At 40.0% G+C, this 26,345-nt stretch overlaps 1 protein-coding gene across 1 annotated transcript in view; it reads right to left on the minus strand.

Moving 5' to 3' along the window:
• Nucleotides 1–12,083, minus strand: part of b4galnt4a (beta-1,4-N-acetyl-galactosaminyl transferase 4a) — a 128,882-nt gene extending 116,799 nt beyond the window's left edge. Inside the window, exon 1 of the mRNA XM_037978425.1 lies at nt 10,656–12,083. Coding sequence (XP_037834353.1) covers nt 10,656–10,797 — 142 coding nt within the window. The 5' untranslated portion in view covers nt 10,798–12,083. The remainder of the gene's footprint in view (nt 1–10,655) is intronic.
• Nucleotides 12,084–26,345: the final 14,262 nt, after the last annotated feature.

The following is a 26,345-nucleotide window of genomic DNA, read 5'->3' on the forward strand; positions in this document are numbered from 1 at the left end:
GATAGAAACGCATTCCCTGAGCGCTGGCACTGATGGCAGCTGTCACAGCGCCTTGAAAATGTATTCAGACCCCTTCAGCCTTTTGACATTTTGCCAAATTACAACCACAAACACAGAAACTTCTCAACAACTTTACCCCTGGCCTGTCTGGTATGTTCCTTGGTCTTCATGATGCTGTTTGACCACTGATGTTCTGTAACAAAACTCTGAGGCCTCCAGCTGTATTTATCCTGAGATTAAATTCCACACAGGTGGACTTTATTTAGCAGTTAGACTTCTAAAAATACTTGGTTGCGGTGAAATTTAGTTAGGGGTATTTTTAGTAAAGGAGGGCATAAATATATTCCTTATTTTTTCATATTTTTATTTGTAAAGATTTGAACACAATGTTTCATTTTCCTTCCACTTTATATTTACAGTATGTGCTATGTGGTGTAAGTGTAGGACATAAAATTCCAGTAAAATGCTTTGACGTTTGTGGTTGTAGTGTGACAAATTGTGGAAAAGTTCACAGTATGAACACGTTTTGATATAATTAACTGTCTGATATACTGTCCAAGTACAGAGATTTATAAAGCAATCACTTAAAATCTAAAAGCAATAAACCAGCATCCCTCCCATCTCTCAGTGTTTTCTAATAGCTGACTTTATTAGAAAACAAATTCTGACAGAGTAACAATTATCGTCAGTCTATCACACTAATAATGCCTTCTTATGACATTATCATGCTCATGCTTTACAGATAAAGCCAAACGATCCTAACAGAGTAAATCTTTGTCTAAATATTTTAAAAATTCTGTTTAATTATGTTAATTTTAACTTAAACTGATGTTCAGATTTTGTGGAAGATAGAAAAGTAAAACAAAAAAGGGATCCATGGTATTTATAATTACATTCTTTGAAGTTAAGACAATAAGTGAATTGTGCCTGAAAAGTGGAGTTTGAGAGATAAAAACAGAGTGAGAGAAAACATGAGCAGCTCTGCAGCTCGTGAGGAGTCTGTCAAAATATCGTGCCGAGTCAGAGGTTCACGCTGCTGCAGCCAAAGAGGAGCTGAACTAATTAAATGAACTGCAGCAGCACACGACACATGAAAATAATTATTACCAGCAGGTGTGATCCAGTTTGCTGAAGAAACGTGAAGTTAAAGTATATCTTTCGAGCTCATTTTGTGCTTTAAACAGCTTGGTTGTAAAGTCCATTTCAGTAACAATCTTGGCTTAAACAGTTTGGTGAAGTGACGGCACTCAGACGTTCCATCGTCAGTCAATTTTGTGGAAATGTTCGTGCAGAATAAAAGAAGAATCTTTCTTTGCCAGAATGATTTGAGACACTTGAATCTGACCTCAGCTTTTACAAGCGGAAGCTTCAACTGCAGCTCAAACGTTGTGAAATAAAGCAAAAATTAGATGTTGCAGGTGATTATTGTTGATAGAATTGTGTAAAAGAAAGATTGGACAGCGCTGTTATTTATCAATTTGACAGTGCATTTGGTTGGATCCTTTTGAATGGATGATCAAACATCAAATCACTGCTAGTGTGCCTGCCTGGTAATGTGACTGCTGCAGCACAAAGGACGCATTCAGACAAAAAAGCGACATGTTTAGTTACTGTCCATTTAATAAAAAGTAATGCATCTGAAAGTAATTCAGATTAGAATAATAATATATCAAAACAATCACATAAAACACAAAATGTGTACTTTATTTAATAGAACAACTAGAAATAGAAAGATAAATTTTAATGATACAAACTTCAGTGCTTTTTTATCAAAATAAGCTCAACATCAGTTCTTATAAATACTGCTCGCTGTTTACTTGAGAAGTAACTTGATTAATGTGCATAAAAGCTGCTAAATAAAGCATTTTAGCTCAGTTTTGCTTTTAGTAAGTAACAAAGAAGAGATATTGTCTGGACCGTTTGTGCTTCGATGCAAATGATGTTTGTGTAGCTTGTTCTTTCAGATACAGGTCAAAGTTATTTAATACTTGATACACAAAACGTTCACAGAAAATCTTTGTGAGACAGAAACAGGCAAAGATCAAGGACCAACTGATTTCTTTTTATATACACATATACACACACAATCACTGACTTCTTTTTTTAAACCCACAACTATAAGTTTTTGTTCAATATTTGAATCAGCCATCTTTACATTCTGACAACATAACAAAAACAGCAAGAAACGCTGCATAATATCATACATACAAAACCTAATGACATTAGTGGAAAGCTGTTCAAAATTCAGCTCACTCCACTGATATTCCACTCAAAGCCAGTTTGTGCAGTTATACAAACACAAACAGAGCTCCAAAGTAAACTGGAAACTTTCCTTGTCTCTTGAATACCTTTCCTCATGACTGGCGAGGACAGAAAAAAGGGAGCCGTGTTTGACAGCCCTCAGAGAGCGACTCCGTGCTCCTTCACAAAGCAGCTCACATGCTAATCAAGCTTGGCCTTTGAGACACAAAGAAATGACAAACTGCAGCTCTTGTCCTCACTTTCTAAAGCTTTAGTCTGCGATGCTTTGTGCAGAAAAATTAGATAAATGCTGACACATTCAGACTCAAAGAGAATTGGAAATCGGAGATAGAATAAAAGTGTTGCGGCATATTTGTCAAAATTAGAAAATGTGGTTTATGGAAGTCAGCCTACAGGTACTCATTGCAAACTATGAAATCAAACACTAAAAGGTTATCCTGAACTATATGAAATGGTGCAGTTTGGAAAGGTTTGCTCCAGTAGTTTTCCAGATATATGTGATTCTGAATTGCAGGTCCACACTCAATGTAAACAAAGAACTTTTAGCTGCATACTTTACTCAGCAAATCTGAGAGTAAATACACACCAGAGCGTGAAAATTGTCCAGCCTCTTGATCTTAAACATCTCTACTATGGATGTCTACATTATTGACCTATTCTCAGTCATTTTGGTTGCTTTTATAGCTAAAGAAACACACGTGGTAGTTGGCATCCAGTCACAAATATTGCTTTAAAACTTTTAATTTAAAGATACATTAGCCATTGATATGGAAAAAAAATGTTTTTGTTGCTTTATGATTTCTTTTTTTTAATCCATCTTCATTACACCGCAACAAGAAACTTTAACCAAAAATACAAAAAAAAAAAAACTTTTACATGTGGATGTTGCCAAAAGGGCAGCTTTGTTAGATCAACTATAAAGCAGCAGATAATCTTATCACCAAATTCTTAAACTTTTATCACTTCAGATACATCACAAATCATAAAAAAGACAGATTTACTTAAATGGCAGTCACAAATGTTAGTAAAAAAAAAGCCTTTAAATGTCAGCGAGGAGAAACATTGAAGCTCTCCCCCTCATTTTACTCAGTCAGGATTCATAAAGAGATGAATTCCTATTCCACCTACAGCTCCAACATAATGTGTAAATATTCATAAATGTACAGTAACAGGGTGCATTAGAGTGATTTCAAAAGAGCGGTGAAAAGGGAACAAGTGTGAAAACAAGGCAGGGAGATGCGCACGGGGACAGGCAACTTTCGGTCAGTTTACCGTTTTATATCAAGTGCTTCCTCTTTTGTGGCTTTTCAGCAGGGCTATAAAAAATCCACAAAGCTGATTACAATGCAACCAACACCTCTGTTCGCCAAAAGCCAGGCTCTTGCGTCTCAGAGGTTTATCTGTTTCTGTCCTCTGATCCTTTCTCTTTCTTTGTTGCGAACCAGCGCATAGCCAAGGAGAGAGGTGACCTTTTCCATTTACTGCCACTACAGAAAAGCTCATTCTGTGCAGCAGGCAGCACACAGACATCCACTCTTTCATGATTGATTGAAATCCCACAAGGTCTGGATCACTTACTGTAAGATAATACCGGAGCTGATACAGCCCCATGCTGCACACAAACCCCTATGAAAGAAAATCCCACTGCAGAGGTGGGGAGTAAAGAGCAAAAAAAAAAAAGAGTCACAGTATAGGGAAACTGACAAATCCCATCATGACAGGGATCAGGGCCGTCTTCAGTCAATACTCCTGCCTGACTTTTGTCGCTCTGCTTTGCACAATTTTCTACTTTGTGAAACACATTCCCTCCACCTTCTGACACTCACTCCCCTCCTCTGTGTCTCCCAGCAGTGTCCTAATAAATGTGAGGGTTTTTATGACTCTCTGCTGAGGAAATTGGCCTTAATTAAATCTTAATGGCATTGTTTAACAATGTGATTGCTGCATTATTAGACATCCTGCTGTAGCTGCACCTGAACAGTTTTCTACAGTTAGCTTCATCTAATCTGTGCACAGCTCCATCCACAACACGAACAGGCTGATGACTCTGATGGGGGGGGGCTTATCACGAGACACAGCCACATCCTATCCTGATGCATCCTGCTGCATGTCCCACCTGTTGAGTGAGAAGGGTGTCCTTCTTCTGTCCCCACCGCTCCTCGCCGAATGTTCACAGCGCGCGTGCCAGGGGGCAGACAGTGTCATCATTCAGCTGCTTCCTTTTCTGCTCGGCTAAACGCTGGGCCTAAAGTGCAGACGGCAGCGAGAGAGGGAAGGTGTGCGCTCACAAACACACAAACAAAACCACATCGCACTTACACAAGTGCTCTCGTTCGCACAAAATCCCTCTGTTTCGCTCCCTTACAAATCTCCTGCGGCGAGGCTGTGGCGTCGGGCCAGAGCAGTCATCTGCACGGGGGGAAGAGCTGGTACATTGATGGTGGCTTGTTAGGCAGGTCAACTCAAATTTCATTAACCCTGAGGTCAACACACTCTGGACTTGTTATGTTCTGATGTTTTTTTGCTGCTGCCCCTCCAACCCGGCCTCTATCCATCTCTCAATCCTCTTACTGCATCTGTTATTATTCCATGCACCACTCATGAGTCATGGAATGCACAGTGGGGATGTGAATGTAACCAATCCTGAGTGTGAAAGGATTTAGAGCACTCTTAGAATAAAGGCCTAGCATCCCTTGGAGGAATGCATATCTATCATATTTAAGCAAAGACGTTGTGCAATGTGTAGTGTCTAGATTATGTGATGGGAATGACTCTCAGCTACTTTCTTACCTAATTTTAGGTCAATATTTCTACAAGTAGCAGCAAATATTGTTTTTTGTAAGGTCAGTGGCTTTGGTGGCCAACTTAGAGTGGGGTGACTGCAAAATATAATCAGTTGTAGTTGTACAAGCAATGATTGCTTTCTAAGAGTTTCATTAAAATCCATCCAGTGTTTCATGAGACATGTTGCCAACAAACAGATAGAATTGACTTTAATATTTAATGGCATAGTTTTAAACACAGATCTCCCTCAATAAGTTAGTATTTAGGGTACATAGAAGGGATCAGTCTCAGATACTACCGTACCAAATTTAAGCTGGATTTCTGTCAACTTGGCTGAGTTATAACTAGTTTTTGTATCTGCTAAAGTTGTTTGGCTGTGTTGGCAATGGGATTGACTCCAAAAGGAGAACTCCAAAAATCAGTCGTTGATGCTCATCCAATGATTACGTTCTAAGAATTTCAGGTGTTTGTGAGATATTTTCCTAACAGTACAGACCAATGAACACACACACAGACACAAGAAAAGCCTTATTCTTCCACCCTAACTTTGGTGGCGGGCAATAATTATGTCCAGCAGCTCAGAGCAGTGGCTTTACCATGAGGCAGGAAACACAAACAACCAAAAGAAGGAGTTTAGTCGTGCATAAAGGAAAGAGATAATTCAAAAACCTGACACAATAAAATGTGAACACGTGCAGAGAAGAAAAGCAGGAGGCATCATCTCCCCCTCTTAATCTGTCCATTGTCTCCACCTCCACCATGCGCTCCCTTCAGCATCCTGCTCAGGATGCTGTGCGAGTTGCCGTGGGGACATTGTTCATCCTCGCTGTGGAATTACCAGAAAGATTTATTGTGTTGGTCAGATAAGCTGCAGGGCAGATTCATGGCTGAGTCTGTGATGGTGCCCAAAACCAGATCCCGAGACACAAGCCAACAATAAACCCGACTGCTGCATGCGCACACATTTATGATACAACCCTTTAAATGAAATAAGACGTCAGGCACTTCAAATGAATTATCCACAATGGGGGGCCTTGTTATATTTAATTCTTTTTCAATGATAGCAAAGACAGATGCACAGATTAGAAGATTCAATTTTATGGTCACAGCGAACATCCAGGTCTCTGCAGTCATAACGTGGAATAGGATATATGTTCTCTCCCAGAAATAGAAATATTTCTCAAGCCAGTCAAACAGTATGCCTCTAAAGAATGTAAATGACAACATTAGTTCAGCTGCAATTCACTCATTTCAGGATTTCTTCTGATGAGAAGCACTTTTTCTTTCAATTTTCATCTGATTACCAGAGCTCTTCCACAGTGATATAAACCTCTAGAATTTTTAAGTGGAGGCAATCTGTAAAAACCACACCACGCAGCTGGGTTGTCACAAATCCCTGCTTTAACCCATCCAAACCACTTTGTCGATGCAGACTTGCAGATTGCACCCTCGTCGGGCTCTGCTAAATCTAAATGTGACCATAAAACACATCTGAGATGTAAAAAAAAAAAACACGACTTGCTTGGAATTGTTTCTTTTTGCTAAACATGAAGTGTTTATGTCTGTTTGTTTGGCGCTTTCTTCCTCCGTGAGCGAGAATCAAGGAGTGCAGCTGCATAATTCACAAATATGAGAAGCTAATTGACCATACTCACCGTTGCATGAATAAATGATAACATAAAAAGGTGCTCCGCTTGTGTTTAAGCACTTACGTAGACACGAGGGTCAGATCTGTTACCTGCTTACTGGAAGATTGATTCTGGCTGAGCTAAAGCAGGAAAACAAAAACTAAACAAACCATGAAAACCACAACAGCTAAAATTAGGGTGAGTGACATCACAGGGCCTGGTTACCATGACAGCCAACCAGCCTGATGAAATTCTGCACCGAGCCAAGTCCAACTTTATGTCAAACAAACTACGTCCAGGTGTTTGGATGTAAACATGTGAGCATCTCTGTCTCTATAAAAGCAAAAACACAATTCTGTGTCGATTCGTTCTGTTATCCTTATATTCTTTGTAGATATTTAATGACTTCATGCTTCATCAGAACCTACGAATGCTCTGGTGTTGATAAAATAAGCTTCAGTCACTCCATGCTCCTCTCCCATATGTTGTCTCCATGGGCAACCGAGCAACCAATCTGTTGAGGCCCCTGAGACTTCCCCTCTCCGACTTCCACCCCCCTGCTTCAAAGTGGTGATGACAGGAAAGTATTTTGAGTTATTTGATAAATAAAAGCGGCGCATTTGTGTGCTTGTGGGGGGGGAGGGGTGGCTGAGTGCATGCACATGTGCGTGCCTACATGTGTGTAATCAGAGTTAATCAATAGAGGCTTGTATGCAGAGGCCAGCCTTTTTCCTCCTCAGTGGACCTGTTGATTCAGGAAAACAGGAGAGCTGCTGTAAAACTGGGTGGCCACAGAAATGTGGCACTCATCTAAAATGCACCGGAGCACCGCCTGCCAACACGCTTCCTCATTGAAATTCTGATTAAATAAGGCCAGGCTGGCCAGCGTGCAATCAGAAAACTGTTTAATTACCTCTTTTTGGATCTCTCCACCATCATAGGTGCAATCGCTACCTGGGCTTCAGATTAAACATTCATAAATGACCCAAAAAAGTGTTTCTAATTTTATCATTTCTATTTTTAACTGACCTATTTTTGTCATTGACACAAATAGCTAAATATTGTTTGCACACTCTCTTAGGATGTGACAAAAAGGTTTTTTTTCTTTAAGCAAAAAAGCTTCTCATTATAGGAACTGACTAGAGTTTAGGAAAAAGTGCATTAAAAGTTGAGTCTTCAGCTCACAATCTGCTGTTCATGTGCCGCTACTTCTCCCACAGCTCTCCCTCTACCTGCTATCAAATCATAAAAACGGTGACTTGTCTGCCCATCACTATTCTATCACCAGTTTATCACACGGCTTCATCCTGTCCTGAATTATTTAGTGGCAGAAAGTGATGGCCCTTTTCCACACAGCTGCGGCTGGCTTGGCGCTCTGAATGATGACAAATCTGAAGCAAAACGGTCAGACGTGACTTCTCTGTGAAGGATTTCTCTGCATATCAGGGTGCAGCGAGACAAATTAGCACATATGACCATGAATAACGACGCTTCCGTTGGCCTTTTCAACTAAGTATGTTAAGCGATGTTAATCACACGACTTCCACTACATGTAGTATGTGAATCATCATCTGAATAGGCAGTGTCATGGCTGATTTACAGTTTGGAAAAGGTCACCTGTCAGAAAAAGTCCAGAGGATTTCATTCTAAGGCTTAGTTGAGGCTAGATACACCAGTAAAAAAAGAAGAGAAGAAAAAAAAAAACACTTTCCATTTGATGCTGCATCCAAATTCAGAAAAACTTTTAAGAAATTCTGCAAATCTTGTATGCTCAAGAAAAGAATTTGTCTACACTAAATTTAATTTTCTCCTAAATCAGAACAAATTTTGACAAATTTTAATTGAATATTCAAATAATTGAAGACTCGAGCCAAAAGGGAAATAACATAATTTCCACCTGCTCCACATTAAGAGCCAAGAATCAACAAAGATTATTGTGCGGCAGAAAAAAAAAAACTTCCACCCTAAGATGAATATTCACAAATTTCAGCTTCAGCAACCGCCACACCTCACTTAGAAAGCCTTCGTCCAAGAGACGCCGTGTTATTCATAAGGGGTTAAATGATTTGACCTGCTCAGATGTCTGCCAAATGGATGACAGTCAACTAGAAACACCGGCCTGCACGGCACAACATAACAGCTTCCTTCCTCAGCGGATGAGTCACAAGGACCGGCTTTTAGAGGAATCCTCAAAATGAATGCTGTCACAAACATCAGCGTGCTTTTGGAGACGGTCGTGCATGTTGACACGGAATTTGTGAGCCCGTTAAAATGCAGAATCAAAACAATTAAAAAGATGGAACCGCAGGAGAACGGAGCGTGGCCATTCATGGATGTGTGCAGAAGAGAAAACATGACCGTACAGTATAAGATTACCCTGCAATAAGTCTAGATTTTCTCCCTTTTATCAAAAAAATCTCTGCCCTTTATGTATCCTGAATAGGAATCTGCAAAATCCTGTCACAACCTCGCAGCAAAATATGATTCAGGACCCTCGTCATCAGTAAACTATATCTAGTCCTGTTGCTAGGAAAACTCCAGCGTTGGGATCACAGACAAAGAAATGATCTCTATGTGTCAGTCAGCTGTGTGTGTGTGTGTGTGTGTGTGTGTGTGTGTGTGTGGTAAACACTCTTCAAGGACATCATAATCATTAGGTATCATCTTACACTGACAGCTGCAGGAGATGGGAGTATATAGTTAAAACTGCACTGGGAAGTACTTTAACTTAATATCAGCCATTCCCGTGATTCTCTGCGCAATCATCTCCTCTGCACAGCGAAGTAAAGCAGTCAGGGTTTTGGTGAAAGTTCTTTTTTTTTTTTTAAAGCAGCAGGTGGAAATTTACCTCGGCCCACCTTTTAGGATGACTGACACGCCTGAGACCTCTGATGCCACATTTCATGAAGAGCCCTTTGATTATTAATGTGGAAAGCGACAGGCGGGCTTTCGTCCTGCCCCTGAACGCCGATGCTCTTTACTTAGCCTGAAGGAGGAAACTATTGTTAATTCATGAGACATGCAGCCTCTCTTTGTTGCTTCTTCTGGCAGTAATTTCAGGTCCAACTCAGCACACATGAAGGAATATAATGTGCGCAACTGTGGGGCTGATGTTTTATGAGACAACTTTTTTTAAAATCCATGCAGCAAATAATTCTTTGATGTTACAACTTAAAAAAACTTTAAAAGACAGCATATTGTCCACCTCCTAAGATGGGTGAGATTTAATTGCTCTCAGAGTATGTGCTATGAATGACTCTCAGCTTCTACCACATCAAGTTTTAGCTCCGTCTGTTAAACTGACTAAGCTATAACCATTTTTGTATTTGATAAGTTCTATTAGCTGTGGCGGCCATCTTAAATTGGATTGACTCCAAAACTAAATCAGTTGTAGATATAGATCCAATGATTACTTTCTGAGAGTTTAATTAAGATTTGACCAGTGGTTCGTGAGCTATTTTGCTAACAGACAAACAGGGTTGACCCCCAAAACTCAGTGCTTAGATTTTAAGCAAGGACACTGCACAACATACAGCACATGGGGTATGTGTGGTGAACAACTTTCAGCTATAACTACACCAAATTTGAGCAAACAAATCAGTAAATTCATCAGAGTTATAAACATTTTTGTGTTTTCTAAGATCAATTGCCTGTGGTGGCCATTTTGACTTGGATGGACTCCAAAAGTTAATCAGCTGTTGGGGTAAATCTAACAATCATATCCTGAAAGTTTCACTTAGCTCCATCTGGTGGTTCGGGAGATATTTTGCTAACAAACAGACAAGCAGACGCTGATTCCAATAGTTGATGCCAAAGTTTAAAACAAAGATCCTGCGGAATCACTTAGAACTCAGAGTATAAGTTATCTTATTAGTTCCTCAAAAATTCATTTTATTGTTTTTAAGTTACGTTAGCTCAAACCTCCAAATAAAAAAAAGTGTAAACGGAAGGATGAATGGGGGGATTCGACAGGTTTCCTACCTTTTCCGTAGTTGAAGTGCAGTTTGATGGTCTTGCCCTGGTTGATGTGCAGGTAGGTGAACCACACGGCCGAGGTGAGCAGCACCAGCAGCAGCAGGAGCTTGAACTGCTTCCGGATCTTCTTCACGGGGAAGCGCAGCATCCTGGCTGACACATCCTCCGGTGGCCGCCCGGTAGAGAGTCACAGAAAGTCCCGGGGAGATGCGGAGGCTGTGGCGGGCGCTGCTGAGGTTCGGAGCAGCTCTCCGCTTCACGCGGACGGCATCCCGGGGGGAGGCGGGCTGCGCGTAAACACGGAGCGGCGACTACAGCCCTGAGGCGCGTCTCATCCCCCCACATCCGTCCTCGGCTCCGAATCCGGGTCCGAGCACCTTCATGGAAGGCATTGCTGTTGGATGCAGATTTTTTTTTATTTTATTTTTTACTTACTGCTGTTTAGAAACAGGCAGCTGGGAGTTTACAGAAAGCAGTGAAAAGGCTGCAGCTCAAAATCCGCTAAGTTCTGCTAAGAGTGTGACCGGGAGGGGGGACAAATAGCACTCTAGCGATAATCTACACAAATCCCCTGCAGCTCAAGCCCCTGCTGACACCGCGACGCTGATTATTTCATCTGCTCCTCAAGGATCATCCCCGCCGGTCAGGAGGTTAGCGCGCAGGAGCAGGAGGAGACATCATGGAGATACAGAGCTTTCTCTTAATGGGTGTGCGCTTCTTCTACTTCTTCTTCTTCTGCCTTCCCTACCAAATTAAATGAGTGGATGAGAGAGCCGGTTTCGGTGGAACATTTCACCTGATGAGGGATGCGGAGTCACAGCCCTCTGCGCTCCATCCTTTGTTCCAGCTGAGGGAAGACTTTCAGACGGAGCGCGTTTTTATCCGAGTCCACGGAGAGGAGGAGCGATCAGCTGTCATCCTTCCACTCGGGTGGGTTTGGGTAAACAACACGCCACGTACGGATTGAAACTGTTAAGGCTCCATGGCGGCAGGTCCCTCAGGTCCGACTGTCCGATCTGAGGTCCGGGGAGCAGAGATCCATGTTTTTCCTCATGGCAGGTGCGATCCTCCCAAAGTGTCCGAGTCCGCCTCCATGCGTCCGAGGAAAAAAAAAACAAACAAACAAACAAAACGCCGGAATTAAACTAATCAGCACTGATATGTGCCGCTAGCCGCGATGCTCTTCCTTGTGTTGTTCTGTCATGAGCTTTTTTTTTTTCTTTTTTTTTACCCTTTTTTACGGCAGCATTCTCATCGTCAGACCCGCTCGTCAAGCGGCGCAGAGGAGGAGGTGAAACAGCTGATCTTCAGGCGGAGAAACCGGCCGCAGGCAGGGAAGAACGTGGTTTAGTTGTGACACAATAAAACATAAAAAAGGGTATCTCCTTCAATGCACAGCTCCGTACGCCCATCAATTGAGCATCTTAACGGTACAGAGCAACCTAACCTGGGGAGGACGAGGATTGACAAGCGCGGCGTCCAATTAAAAGTCCGGAAAGGGTCAGAGGAGGCGGGAGGACGACGTTTGTGCTCACCGTTTCTTTGGTGGGCTGCTAGTATGATCCATCATCCAATAACAGAGGCTGAAACTTGTGTAGCTTTACTCCCATACTCCTATTCTTTTATTTTTTTTTTCTCCCTAGATTTTAACACCTCGTGTTAATTACGATCAGTGATTTTTTTTAAGGTATTAAAAACAGGGAAATAAAATTAATCCTTCTGCTACAATAGTAGGTTAGTATCCAATTTAATTTCTTAGAAATAGCTGATTTTAAAATGAATTAAAAACGTCTTCACGGTTCTTAAATAAAAGGTGGAGGAAGAAAGGGAATAAGCAAAACGTGATTTTGTTCAAAAAGGTGCAAATTAAAACTCAACAAATTTGTCATCGCCTTTCGGCAGTTTTTTTTTTTCAAAGCTATCTCTACACTTTGCAGCTGTTCACATTATTTATACATCTCCTGACAAATTATTTAAACCCAAAATGCAGCCTTTTGTTTGAGGGCAAAACCGCTCCGGATGCGCCACACTGCCCCCCTGTGGTCAAAGATAAAAAGGAACTTCATCACAACTTCCTGTAAGTAGGACAAAGAAGGCTGTACTTACTTTCCTGCTGATGCAAGGTTTTTAAAATCAGGAGAGCAAACATGATAATGAGCTTCATGTGTCCACATTGTTATTTACAATAATACTGTTATATTTCCAGAGTGCTTCCGTGTGATTAGAATAAATTAAACTCATTGCTGCAGACTGTCTGAATTAGCTTTTTTTTGTGGATGCCATTTTAAAGAGCCAAGGAACTTTAAAACAACTAAACTTCTATTCTATAGTTGGAGACGTTTCACCTCCCATTTGGGAAGCTTTCTCAGTTCAAAACTGGAAAGCCTGGAGTTGCAAGCTTTAAGATGCTCAGAACAGTGTCTCCTGTCTTTGAGGTGCAGGCCATCCATGTCAAATGAGGAAAAAAAAGACAACTTTAAACACAGGAGGTCTCAGATTTCAGCTTTTTAAAACTTACGAAGGAGAATTATGCTTGACACCCAGTCATTTTCACTCTAATTCACACCTTCATGCTTGTGACCAAGGCTCTTGTAAGCCAGGCAAACAAAGACCCTAATGGCTCTCGAGTGGGAGAGGAGTGAGATTAATCTGCATGTAAATTTAGCTGCATATCGGGTCAACTCGTGCAGTTTAAAACTTGGAACTCCACACACTTCAGATTTGAATTGAGAAAGATCTCCGGAGGGGAAGCAAAACATCTTTGATGACTGAGAATCTACACCAGCACGTTTTAAAGATAGCTTTGGGCTACATCTTAGCACAAAAAGTAAGGAAATTTCTGTTTGGTTGATCGTTTCGTTGTTGTACCAATGCTTCTTGGCAATAAATCTTATACAGCTGGAAAACCCGTTTATTTCCCTTGAGGGCAGCTGTGGCTACAAAGAAGCTTACCACCATCAGTGTGTGAATGGGTGAATGACTGAATGTGGTGTAAAGAGCTTTGGGATCCTTGGACTAGATAAAGCACTATACAAGTGCAGGCCATTTACCATTTAAATAGTGGCACATTTGTAAGGGAAATGCAATTGTGGGTTGAGCAGCAGAGTTGAGTATATGAGTTGTGTCCATGTTACAGTTGCCAAATGTCATGGCTCAATGTTTTGATATCAAATGTAGATGTGGAGAGTCGTGACTTACGGATCATAGAGTAAAACGCTTGATCTTTAACAAAAATATCTCAATTTAACTTGTCCCATCTAACTCCTCTGGATCATTTGGACCATAAATCATTAAAAAAAATCTTTCTTTTCAGTTGATTAACAATGTAACCATCAAAATTAAATGTGATGCTTTTTATCTTTGGCCTTTTGAAATGAATGCTTATCTTGTCAACTCAGATTAACCTCAAATAAAACAAAAACTTTTGGTGTTGCTTGGACTGTTGCAGGAAATCTTTCGCTGTTTCATCACACATGCTGAGTTATAAGGTGTACGATTCATATTTATCAGCTCCGGGACAATCTGACGACTCTTTTGAGGTTTGAACTGTATGTAGCTTCAGTTCTTGCACAATTAAAAAAGTGGGAATTAAATCAAATTTTCTGAAGATTTTTAAATCTTCAGGTAAGCATTCTTTTTTTTTTTTTGAAAACCCTACAGAAACATTTCCCTCCACCTTCTGGGATTTTCATACTTGGCTGAAGCCAGGAAGCCAGGAGGAGGTGGTGTGAATCAGAATGATCTGAACAGACATGGTGGGGGCTGATAGGAGTGGACGAGCTGCTGGTTTCATGGGGAGTTACAAAAACTGTGCCCACAGGGAGGAGAGGGCACCCAGTTGGTTGTGACAGGTGCGAGAGAGTGGAGCTGAAGTTATGATGCTGTAGTGAAGATAGCCGAGGGGCGAGCCATCGCAGGGGACTCTGTATGCACGGGGCATCGTCTGAGAGACTGGTGATGCTCACAGCTGGAGCAGAAAAGATGTGAAGCAGACAAGCAGGAGAAGAGACACAGGTCTGCTGCAGGTTTTCATCATGTTTATGAGAGAATTTAAATTCTCTGTCAAAATGCAGAGTGAAATTTGCTGAAGAGAAAGAATCCGAGCACCGGCAAAAAGCTAAAGGAGGAAAACACTAAAAAATGCAAAACACTAGCTAAAAGCTAAAAGGAGCAAAAGGCTAGTTAGACACTGAAAGTAGCAAAGATGCTAGCTAAAAACTGAAAGTGTCAGACAGGAGCTAAAAGCCAAAAGTAACATAAGAAGGCAAAAAAGTATGCAAAAACAAATGTCAAAATGAACATTGTTTTTGGAGTAATTGAAGAGATTCCAGTTTATTTCTGTTGAGAAAAGTTTTGTCAATAAAGTTAAATGTATTGAAAAGTATTAAACCCATTCCCTGAATGAGCTGAACGCTTTGATATGTGAATGGCTGAAATAGCATAAAGTAGTCTGATTGCAAGTAACAAATGAAAAAATAAAGTAAAATAAACAGGAAAACAATAGTGTGGATGCTAACTCAGCATTCACACAATGGGACTTTAATCTTTTTTAAAATCATTCACCAGCTGTCTGTTCAACTTTACCTCTGCTTGTCTGTTTTCCTGTCCTTCAGCTTTCACCTTCTTTTCATCATCCTCACACAAACAGCCTGATTTTTTTTGTTTTCCTGGGCAGCACAGCAGCTCACATGCTTTGATGAGAGGTCTGAGCTGAAATGTCACAGGGATTAAGAGGTTTTGACTCCTGCATCCCTCCGGATCAGCTCCAGCTGCCCCGTGTTGCTGAAACTCCCCCTTCCTAAACGAGTGCAGAGTGACATTTTTTTCTGCTACTCTGTGTCCCATAAAACTTCCCTTTGAGGAGAAAATATCCTTCCTCAATGTTTACAGATGAGTGAGGGCAGAGTCAACTCTGTCTGTTGGCAAAATATATCATTAACCACTGGATTGATATTTTATGAAACATTCAGGAAAGTTAATAATGTACAACTGGATAACTTTAGGAGTCAATCTAATTCAAGATGGCTGCCACAGCTAATAAACCTTAGGCAACACAAAATTGATATAATGCAGTCAATCTTACAGAAATTGAGCTTCTCTGCAGCCATCTCAACACACGCACTTGCACATTGTAACATTTGTTGCAGATCTGCTGTATTTTGTCTTTCCGCTAGGATTTAGTTGTTGTTCATAACTGTAGTGAGTAAACTCCCTTGTGACGAAGTGAAGAATCTACTCACAGAAAACTTAAAAATAACTCAGCTGATGATGTACCAACTGAAAACATGTACAATTATGTATTCATCAGATTTGTTTATTAAGAAGCATTTGTTCAGAGGATGCTGCCACAAGGAGCAGGAAAAAAAAAATCAAGGACTTCATCAGTGAGATTTTTTTTTCTTGACACCTGTGACTCTTTGTCAAAGCACAGATTGCATTCATTCACTGAAGGAAAACTACTTTAATCAGAGTCACTGTTGAAAGAAACAGTTGCACATTGTAAAACTCATTCATTATGTTTTGTGTTTTTGTGAGAGTGAAAGTGCTTAGAAAGAAATCTGGGTCACATCATTAATATGCGAGCCAGGTGTGCAGCACAAAGAGGATTAGAGAGAAGTAAAACCACTGGGGCTCGATGTGTCTGTCTTGACTTCTCTCCATCCTCTGCCTCCCTTAAATCAAACAGTAACATGTAATCATTCCCTCCCGTCACCTCTGACAGAATATTAATGATGGGAAGTTCATACGTGTGATAAAGTGTCTTTAGATTAAACACTAACAAGCTGGTATTTAAAAAACTTCCTGAAATCTCTCCTGCTTTGGTGAAAATATAAATATAATAAAATATATCTATAGAATAATAATTTAGCAAAAGTGAAAAAGTGATGCAAGTGTGGTGTTAGAATCTGAGTTTTGGAATTATGTTTTGTCTTCATGTTTCAGTTATAGTTTATTGGTTGTGTTTTGTCTCTTCCCTGTGCCTCAGCCAACATTCACTTTTCCTCAGTCACTCTCTCTCTCTTCCCCATTCTCACCCATCTACACCTGCCTCTAGCTCCTTAATCATCTCACCTGTGCCCACTTCCACTAATCACCCTCTGCCTTTAAAAACCCAGTCACTTCTCTCACTAGCTGCTGGTTCATTGTCATTCTTTGCCTCCCTGATGTGCCGTCCTCCCTGTTTGCTCGTGCCTCCTCGTCTCCCTTTGGTTAATCTCTGGTCACAGGTCTGTTCATGTTTTGTTTAGTTAATATTTTTGAATTTAGTTTAGGTTTTGCTGCCACGTCAGCCTTTGTTTTGGGTTTGCTTTTTATTTCTAAATTTAGTTTTTTTTTATCACCATGAGTCTGCGCTCAGGGTTCGCCTCCTTCCACCCCGTTCATGACATGTGGTGTCTTTTTTTTCCAAACTTTATTGGAGGTTAGTTTTCTGGTCTCAAACTTTTAGTATTTCCCCACTGTATCAAGATTTAAATAATCCATCCATCCATCGTCGGCTGCCTGCTCTGGAGTCGGTGCAAGTGGTTGGAGGCAGCAGCTTGAGCGAAGAAACCCAGACACGTCTTTCCATAGCCATCTTTTCCAGCTCTTCCAGGAGGATTCCAAGGCGTTCCCAGGCCAGCCGAGAAACATAGTCTGTCCAGCGTGTCCTGGGTCTTTACCATGGTCTCCTTCCAGTTGGACATGTCCAGGAGATGATAACTTTTACTGCCCACTGATGAACAGTTTTGTATGTGTGTGTGTGAATCTGTCACTGCATGAATTATAATGCAGTGAGTTGCCCCAATTCAAAATGGTCACCACAGCTAATCAACATTGATCAACACAAAAATACCTCAAACTCAGTCTGTTTTACAGGTATTAAGCTGAAATGTGATGTGACAGTAGGTGAGAGTTGAGTCTTTTACAACATATACTCTAAGAATGAATCTTGCAATATTTCATGAGACTGTGTATAACATTATTTTCAGGGTTTAAAACTTGAATTCTATCATTTCTCAACATAAGATGATCTTAGTCTAAAACTGTGGCATGAAAGGTGGTGGGCGATATGCATTCCTTCCAGGAACAACAGACCTTTAATTTTATATCCATCTCTTCCTGTGTTTTACAAAACTCAAACAACAACAACAACAAAGGCTGAAATCAATTAAAAGTTTATAACTGTTGAATTGCTGGGGGTTTTAAGATTAACTCAGGGAAACAGGAAATTTACCTCAGAAAAAAAGCTGCTCAGAATTTCTCATCAGAAAATGTTCTCTGAGGAACATTAGTCTGCAGAAATCCTGCAGCAGAGCTTCAAACAAACCGACCCACGGGACATTTTTATCATTTTGTTTGAGTCTAACTCAGAACAGCCTGGCCAACCTTTGCACATATCAGAGCTCTATTTGTCCAGAGACAGAACCCAGCAGGTGTTCAAGCTGAGTGCTTTATCATCCAACCAAAGAGGAACAAATAAAGCTCTGCACACCAAACTGCCTGGATCCCACTGAGAGGGGAGCAGCGACTGCAGTGAAAATATCTTAAGAGCAGAAATTTAGGCTGCGAGCAGCGGAAGCACAAACCCAGGGAACCTAGCAAATCTGTGAGAAAGTAAAAGGCTTTGCTGCAGCAACTTACAGTAAGTTTGGCTGCTTGAATGTCTTGTTTTTTTTTTTTAAATAATAGAGCTGAGAGAGGTGTAAGAAATCCTTTTGCAATTTGCCATGCTGAGTGCTCTGAGAGAGAGATCAAGGACTCTGAACAGAGAGGGAGAGAAATATGGAGGAAAAAAAGAGATGTAAAGAAGCATCAACCTGTTTGCAGCTTCCAGTCACTTTCTACTCATTTAAGCTTCTGGGTTCTACCATCAAAGGCTTTTCTCTGGATGCTAAAAAAAATCTACTTCCTATGGTGGGTATCAGGGCTTACTGAACTAATTACCTTCCTAACCCCAACATGTGTATTTGCTGCAGGAGGCATAACTCATAAATACTTTGTCGGATTTACATTTCGTATCCTGTGATTAATTGTTCATTGCTCGGGCCTGTGCAGTCAGATTTACAGGCTAAAACCAGGCTGGAAATGGAGCTTCTGTTTTCATTCTGATTTACACTGTGACTTATCATCACTCAGATTTTAGAGAATGTGTTTAGTCATTTAGCTAAATGGATTTTTTCCCCCTCCATTATTAAAGAACTTCAGATTAATTAAAAAAATCATAGAATTCAGATTCAGGAGTTGGAATCCTGAAGCAGCAGGCGAGATACAGGTCCAAACACTAAATATAAATGGCATTTAGTAAAAAACTCAGAAGGTGCATTGATGAATTGAACTTTTTAGGGGATTCTATTGCTTATACAATAAATGTAAAGGCAATACAGGTTTATTGATTCTATTCTATATAGCTTCAGTTTTTGAACAATAGAAGCACTTAAAGACTTTTGTTCTTGTAACAGTTTGTTATTGGTTAGTGGGTTGAGGACGCAAGGGTGCAGGTAGCAGGTGACAGGCAGGCAAAAAGTAATTTATTACATGAAAACGAAACCCAGGGTTGCAGGTGACAACAACAACACCAACACAGCACTGACCAGGGGAGTTATGTCTGAGGATCTGACAGAAACTAAGTGACAGGAAGAAGCTTAAATCTACTGGGAGGAGTGATTAGCAGGTGAGTAAATAATAAACTGCTAACAGGTGAGTGTGACAAGGCAAGACAGAGTGGCTGAGGGAAACTATGAGCAGGAAAACATAAACCTCAAACTGCCAGGAGGAACAGGTTACAGAAATACAGAACTACTAGGAAACAGAACAAATAAGATCACTGGAAACATACAAACATATATATCTTATTTAAACCCAAGTAACGTGCCTTAATAAACTACCGAATGATAAAGGACTGAAGAATTGCTCAGATATGAATCTATTGGGGTGCAAGATTTATGTCTGAGCAACAGAGCTCAATAATCTCACGGATATTAAAGTCTGTGGTAAGAAAAGATCAAAAAATCAAAACACAAACTCCAATCATTTTCTTCAACTTGAAACAAAGTTACAAGTTATTCTCACCATGAAGTGCTTTTGCTTCAGAGCATTACCATCTGTAAAAAGTGAAAATGTATACAAAAGATAATACAATGCCTTTAGAGAATTTGGTCATAGTTAAGACAAAACTTGTCACAGAAGCAGATGAGGCCTAAACCTTTTCATTCCACTTAGCTGTATGTGCAAGTAAATGTTCACCAATCGAGGCCTCAAACAAATACAGAAATAAAGCAATGGGGACTGGACATTAATCCAAATTCAAAGCAAGAGAAGAATGCCAAAATTTATCAGTAGTGCAATGATGAATCTTTATCTCAAACAGAAGGTGTGTGAATTAGCTTTTTAATTTCAGTTGTCTGATTGAGACTGACCAGGAGCTTTTGTAATGATTGTTCAAAGAGATGAGCTGAGGAAGAAAAGTTACAATAATTTCCTGCTGCCCACATCTTCAAACTCAAACACAATTACAACAGGACAAGTGCAAGACACACAAAGACTCAAGCATATATAAAGAAATACAAGTCCATCAATACAAGCTTAAAACAAATCTAAGCATCCTGTTTTGCCACCCGAACACAACACATGGCATTAGCTGTTCCTTTGGTTTTTGAAATCCATGGATTTGAAAGGGGTTACACAAAAGAAGACACAATGAAAATTGTCCCCCACTTGTACAACAAAAATGTAGTCTCTTTGTGTTTATAAACAGCCAGGTAGTGATTAATCATCATGGTAACAGAGCTCCAGCAGGCCGCCGTGGACGGACTGGATGGAACAACAGATGACCTTGTCTTCCTCCTGCTCCTCCTCTTTTACCTCTTCAAAGACTTTACCAGACATCAAAAAAGTGTTCTGGATAAGGAGAACCCTCTGACAAGACAAGACAAGCCTTTGAACTTGCAGGACGAAGAATAAAAGAATGAATGTCCAAATGTGCCATCTTTTTGTGCAGAACATCATCTGTTTCTGCTTGTACTTCAAGCACTTGAGGGACCAAACCACCAGGCTGCCATTTTAAGCTTCTGAACAAGACAACAGTAATGCAAACTTAAGAAATTATCTAAAGAAATAAAATCAAATAAAGTGTGTAAAAAAAAATCCACCATCTTTCAAGTAAGGCTACCTCATCACAGTGTGTATGTTTCCTTTAGATGATCTTTTCACTCCTTCAGAGCACTCTGGGTTAGAACATAAGACTTCAGTTGTGGTGGAGTCTTTCAGCCAGGTGCAGAAATCCTCAAAGATCCCAGAGGGACAGTCTGACCCAGTTTTGGACTAAAAGCTTTAGCCCATCGCTGACCAAGAGAGCGATATGAGCTCCTTTTTTCAGATACCAGCACCTAGAAATTTTATTGAATGCCCTGTGTGCCTCCTAATATCTCGCTTCACATCGCACAACTGCGAATCCATCAAATAACTGCACACAATCTAATTTTAGATACTCACCTGTGGTTTGCCCAGAAACTCTGCAAACCCTTCTTGTGAACAAAAATTATCTGTCATGTGTCAACTACAGTATCTCTGCATGCTGAAAGAAAGTCTGGGAAAGATCTCAGCCAAACAAAAGATACTGTAATAGAGTTTTTGTGATCTTTGCTGTCACCAAGATATAGAAAAAAAAAAATTCTGTTTCTGCTGGACCTCAGTGCCGTCTCTGTATGAACTGTAGATATTTAAACTTGAGTCACCATTGTGGAGTGAATTGAGAGAATTGTAGAAGATAAGCTGTCACAACGTGCAAAAGTCTGCAGTGCATTGACGTTTAGGGGTTACCTCAGACTCCATGGTTCAGAAAAAAAAGGAAAACAAAAGAAACTGATTTGATGTACTTTAAATAATACTTATCTGCTTGAGTTTGATCTAATTCTATATGCTGTCTCATCCAGATAAAGATGAGCAACACAAGCTATTACATGAAGCCCCCTTCACACTGGATGATGACTGTGTTCCGCTCTTCACAAAGTATTACTACATGGCTGAATCACAGCAAATACATGCAGGCTTAAAGAGAAGCAGGTTTTATATACATAAAGATACACTAGACAATATTCACTCATCGCCTTCTTTATTAGATACAGCTGCTGGTATTGGGTTGGACCCTCTTTTGCCTTCAGAACTGCCCTACTTCTTTGTGGCATAAATTCAACAAAGTGTTGGAAATGTTCAACCACTAACCACTTCCCAAAGGCGCTTAAATGAACTGAGATCTTGTTTCTGTGGAGACCACTGGAGTCCAGACCCCTCAAACCTGCCTATGTTTTTCAATATCTTAGTGTCCAATTTTGTTGCAAATTGTAGCCCCACTTTCCTGTTCTTAGCTGACAGGAGTGGCACCCTGAGTGGACTTCTGCTGCTGTAGCCCTTCTGCTTCAACATTCAACGTGCTGTGCCTTCAGAGCTGGTGTTCTGCATACCTTGGTTGTAATGAATAGTCATTTGACCTACTGTTGCCTTTCTGTCACCTCAAACCAGTCTGCCCACTCTACTCTGACCTCTGACATCAACAAGGCATTTTCATCCACACAACTGCCACTCAGTGGATATTTTCTATTTTCTGTACCATTCTCTGTAAACCCTCCAGATGGTTGAGTGGGAAAATGAGCAATTTCTGAAATGCTCAGACCAGCCCATCTGGCACCAACAACCACGCCATGTTCAAAGTCACTTAAATCCCCTCTCTTCTCTATTCTGATGCTCGGTTTTAACTTCAGCAAGTCATCTTCATTACATACACATACCTAAATGCATGAAGTTGCTGCCATGTGATTGGTTGATTAGCTATTTGCTTTAAAAAGCAATTAAACAGAAATGGCCACTGAGTGTATATTAAAAAGAATTGTAAATAGAATTATGAAACCTGTAGAAAACATATAATTCTGGCTTTTAATTTATAATTTTTTTATTAAAAGGTTTATTTTATACTTTTTCTGTTTGGAAACAAGTTTGGTCCTGAGCTGTCCTGAGAAAGCATGATGATACTAAATTGATGTTTGTGCTGATTTAAATGTACAGCATTTTGTGCTATGTACCACAATGCAAAGTAACTTTGTTGTTTATTAAAACTGCACAATGACTTTTGCTGAATTCACATTATCTGTTGAATATTATTTCAGTTTTAGAATACATATCTTCAGTATTGCCTGCAGCATTTTTTATAATGTATGATACAAAGTCCATGTGACGTGAGTTACATTAATGATGCTAAGCTAGATTTGTTCAACTGAAATTATAGTAAAAGAATGTGGTGCTCAGGTAGATGAAAATGCTCATTTAAAACTTGCGGACTGAAGTTCCTGTGTGTGACCAATCATTAATCTGAAAGGTTTGGCCATCTTGAAACTGTCAGTTGAGCTGGCACATCATGCATCATGGGCAAAACAGAAAGAAAGGAAAAGAAAAACTTCTGATCCTTTTATCTATAACCACTCTGGAGTGGATTTAGCACTTTCTCTGTGCCAGCAGGGAAGCTTAAGCAAAGCTTAAATAGCTATTATAAAGCAATTAAGTTGTGGGTGTTGACATATGCATCTCCTTTTGCCATCTGTTTATTTGGTAAAGGATGTCTGTTAAACTCCAGCTCTAAATGTTAACCAGGTTTTCCAGCATGCCACTGCCTCCTACTGCTTGGATTAAGTATTGCTGTGGGAATTAAAATAATCTGACAACATAATGATAGTATGACAGCTTGAATTAGTCTCACAGTGAGTACTAAGTGAGCCATTTTAATTCACTTCATTCACTTTGATGGATATCTTCTACATTCAAATAAAAACTTGGCCCTGGTAGATGCTGGTGTTTACAAGCGTATCGTCTCCATCCTCTGAATCTGTTGCAGAAAGTAAATCTAATTACCCATATCCTGTGGGTACATTTTGTGGACTAATTCATAGATATAAAGAAGCTTACAGCTCAGTCTGTTTTCACACAGTGCCTCAGGTAAAAGTTAGTGTTTGAATGTTGATTCAACGTTCAGACAAATGTTTTCCTGTTTTTTTTTTTTTTAATTTTCCATATCAAACTACTTCCACATACTTTGTACCATTTTAACGATTCAAACATCAGAACATTCAGATCAGCTGGGAATAATGTGCTTTGATTTGGGTTTGGTACTTTTATATTTTTTAAAATATTTAACTTTATTTACAAAACTTTTTCCCCACTGAAATGTCCTGAATTCCTTTAAAACATTGTTTTCTGAAACCTACTTCAACATATTTTAATTATTTTATTTCTTATGCTCTGATTAACTTTTAGCTACAACTTTTCTCATTAAAGATTTTTGCTACATTTTTGCTAATTTTATCTTTTAGCATCAGTTTGGCTAATTTTAGCTTCTGGTTAAAGTTTTGCTAATTTTATCTTGTTGTTACTAGTTTTTAGCTATCTTTAGATTTTAAGTACAGTTTAACTTACGTTAGCTTTTAGCTATGATTTTGCTAGTTTATACATCTAGGTACTGTTTTGGTGATTTTAGCTTTTAGTTATGATTTTGATCATTTCACTTATTTTTCTGCTCATTTTAAATTTAAAAACTCAACGAATTCGAGCAGCCTTTCAGCACTCAGCGTTCACACTGCATTTTTGCGATAAACGCAAATTTCTTTTATTCCAAATTCAACATTGGACTTAAAAAAGCTGCAGAAGAACAGCTGGAACTGAAACTTGTTGTCTAATACTAGCCATGACAGTCCGGGAGCCTGTCAAGGTGCAATGAAGCTCTCTCTGATCCACCCCTATCTTCATTTTTGATTCCTGTTCATGCATCCAGAAATATCTGTGGTACAAGATCTAAAGAGCTCCACCTCAGTGCCAGTTTTACCCCTGGGACTGAGGAAAATGCTTTTGAGCTGCTTTTGCATATGCATACCTGCGCACACAAGCACCGCTGCCAGTGTACTCGTAGAGGTGCATGTAAACACACATGCACATCTTGTCTCTCTTCTGAATTATGTCTCCTTTTGCAGCTCCGTGGAGAAGAGAGAGAAGAAGAAGCCCCCCACAGAGAAGGAGATGTTAAAGATCCTGGCTGGAGCTGACAATGAGGACTTCAGAGGCACTCCCCAAAAGCTGAAAGCATCGAAGAAGAAAGTACAGGTGAAGGTGGGCCTGTCATTGAGAGTTTGTTTACATTTCAAAAAATTACATGAAAAAGAGAAAGTTTGTGATAGGATATGAAAAACAACTTAAATTAGAACAAGGTGGGAAAGACTTAACTTGACTCTGCCTTTTGCACAGAACAGGCAAGTCGGTAAAGGTGGAAACATAAAATGGTTTTCAATGTCATCTCCCATATTTAAAACCAACAAGTTGTATCTGAACTTCTGGCATTTTATTATATGATTCTCATGCTAATGGCCTTATGAAGATATCACTGCTAAAACTGACACCAACATCATTTCAGAATCATCCTGAACGTGAAGAATCCAAAACATCAGCATGCCATGCTATATGAAAAATCTGTTTTGACAGTCCTGTGTCAAAATTAGCTTAAAGATGGTTATTTCCTTGACATTAACTACTTAGAGCCATCCTCGTGTTAAGACTGTTTTTTTAAATAATTCAGCGCACGCAGCTGTTACAGATCTGATGCTCTCACAGGAAACATAAAGTCAAACAGATGGGAATCAGGCACATGTTGTGCATTTCTAATGTGGGCCTCAGAGACACATGTTTGAGACAAGAGACTGCCTGCCAAGCCCTTAGTGTCATGGAAGAACAAAAAATAGAACTCATGTCTGGTCACAATTCAGATGTCAGTATCATCACAGATCCTGTTTGCATATTCAGTGTCACTTTCACTGTTTGTTACGCTACCTTTGTCTTATATTCTGTATTGTTTCTAACAGAAGTGCCATGCCTTGTTCAGCCAGTGTGGTGATTTGGTTAAAAAAATAAATATATATATTTTTTTTACCCTTTAGAGATCATTGTACTTGTTTGGAGCATCTCATTTTGTTTATGTTTTTAAAGCATAAATTGCCAGTAATCTTTTGCATCTTTGAAATGCTCTTACAACTGAATCTGCATCTCAGTTCAATCCACGAATCTGATTGATTTTTACTGAAAACTGTTTATCAGAGCTTCAAACTTGGGGGGAAAGTATGTTGGTTAAAATTTAAGAACTGATCTTACTTTAGGGTCTGTTTCTGTTCTGTAAGATGGGTGTTAAATTGTCCAATTAGTGAAAAAACATGAAGAGAAATTTATAAGGATGTCAGAAAAAGTTGTTAATACTTACTGAGCTGAAAAAGGAACTACTTTTTAACTACATCAATCTGAAGTCAGATAGTTTTAAAAACTCAAAGACCTAAGAGCAAAAGTCTCGGAAGACATTAGGACCTTTTTGGCCCAGGGCTAGGGTTAGGGTCTCCTTTGGGTTTAAGGGGTTAGGGTCTTTTGGCCCAGGGCTAGGGTTAGGGTCTCCTCAGGGTTTGAGGGGTTAGGGTCTTTTGGCCCAGGGCTAGGGTTAGGGTCTCCTCAGGGTTGAAGGGGTAAGGGGTAAGGGCATTTTGGCCCAGGGCTAGGGTTAGGGTTTCCGCCTGGATGAAGTGGGTAAGGGCATTTTGGCCCAGGGCTAGGGTTAGGGTCTCCTCAGGGTTGAAGGGGTAAGGGCATTTTGGGTCAGGGCTAGGGTTAGGGTTTCCGCCTGGTTGAAGGGGTAAAGGGCAT

This window comes from Kryptolebias marmoratus, linkage group LG11 (assembly GCF_001649575.2).
Source record: "Kryptolebias marmoratus isolate JLee-2015 linkage group LG11, ASM164957v2, whole genome shotgun sequence".
In the NCBI taxonomy this organism is placed as follows: Eukaryota; Metazoa; Chordata; class Actinopteri; order Cyprinodontiformes; family Rivulidae; genus Kryptolebias; species Kryptolebias marmoratus.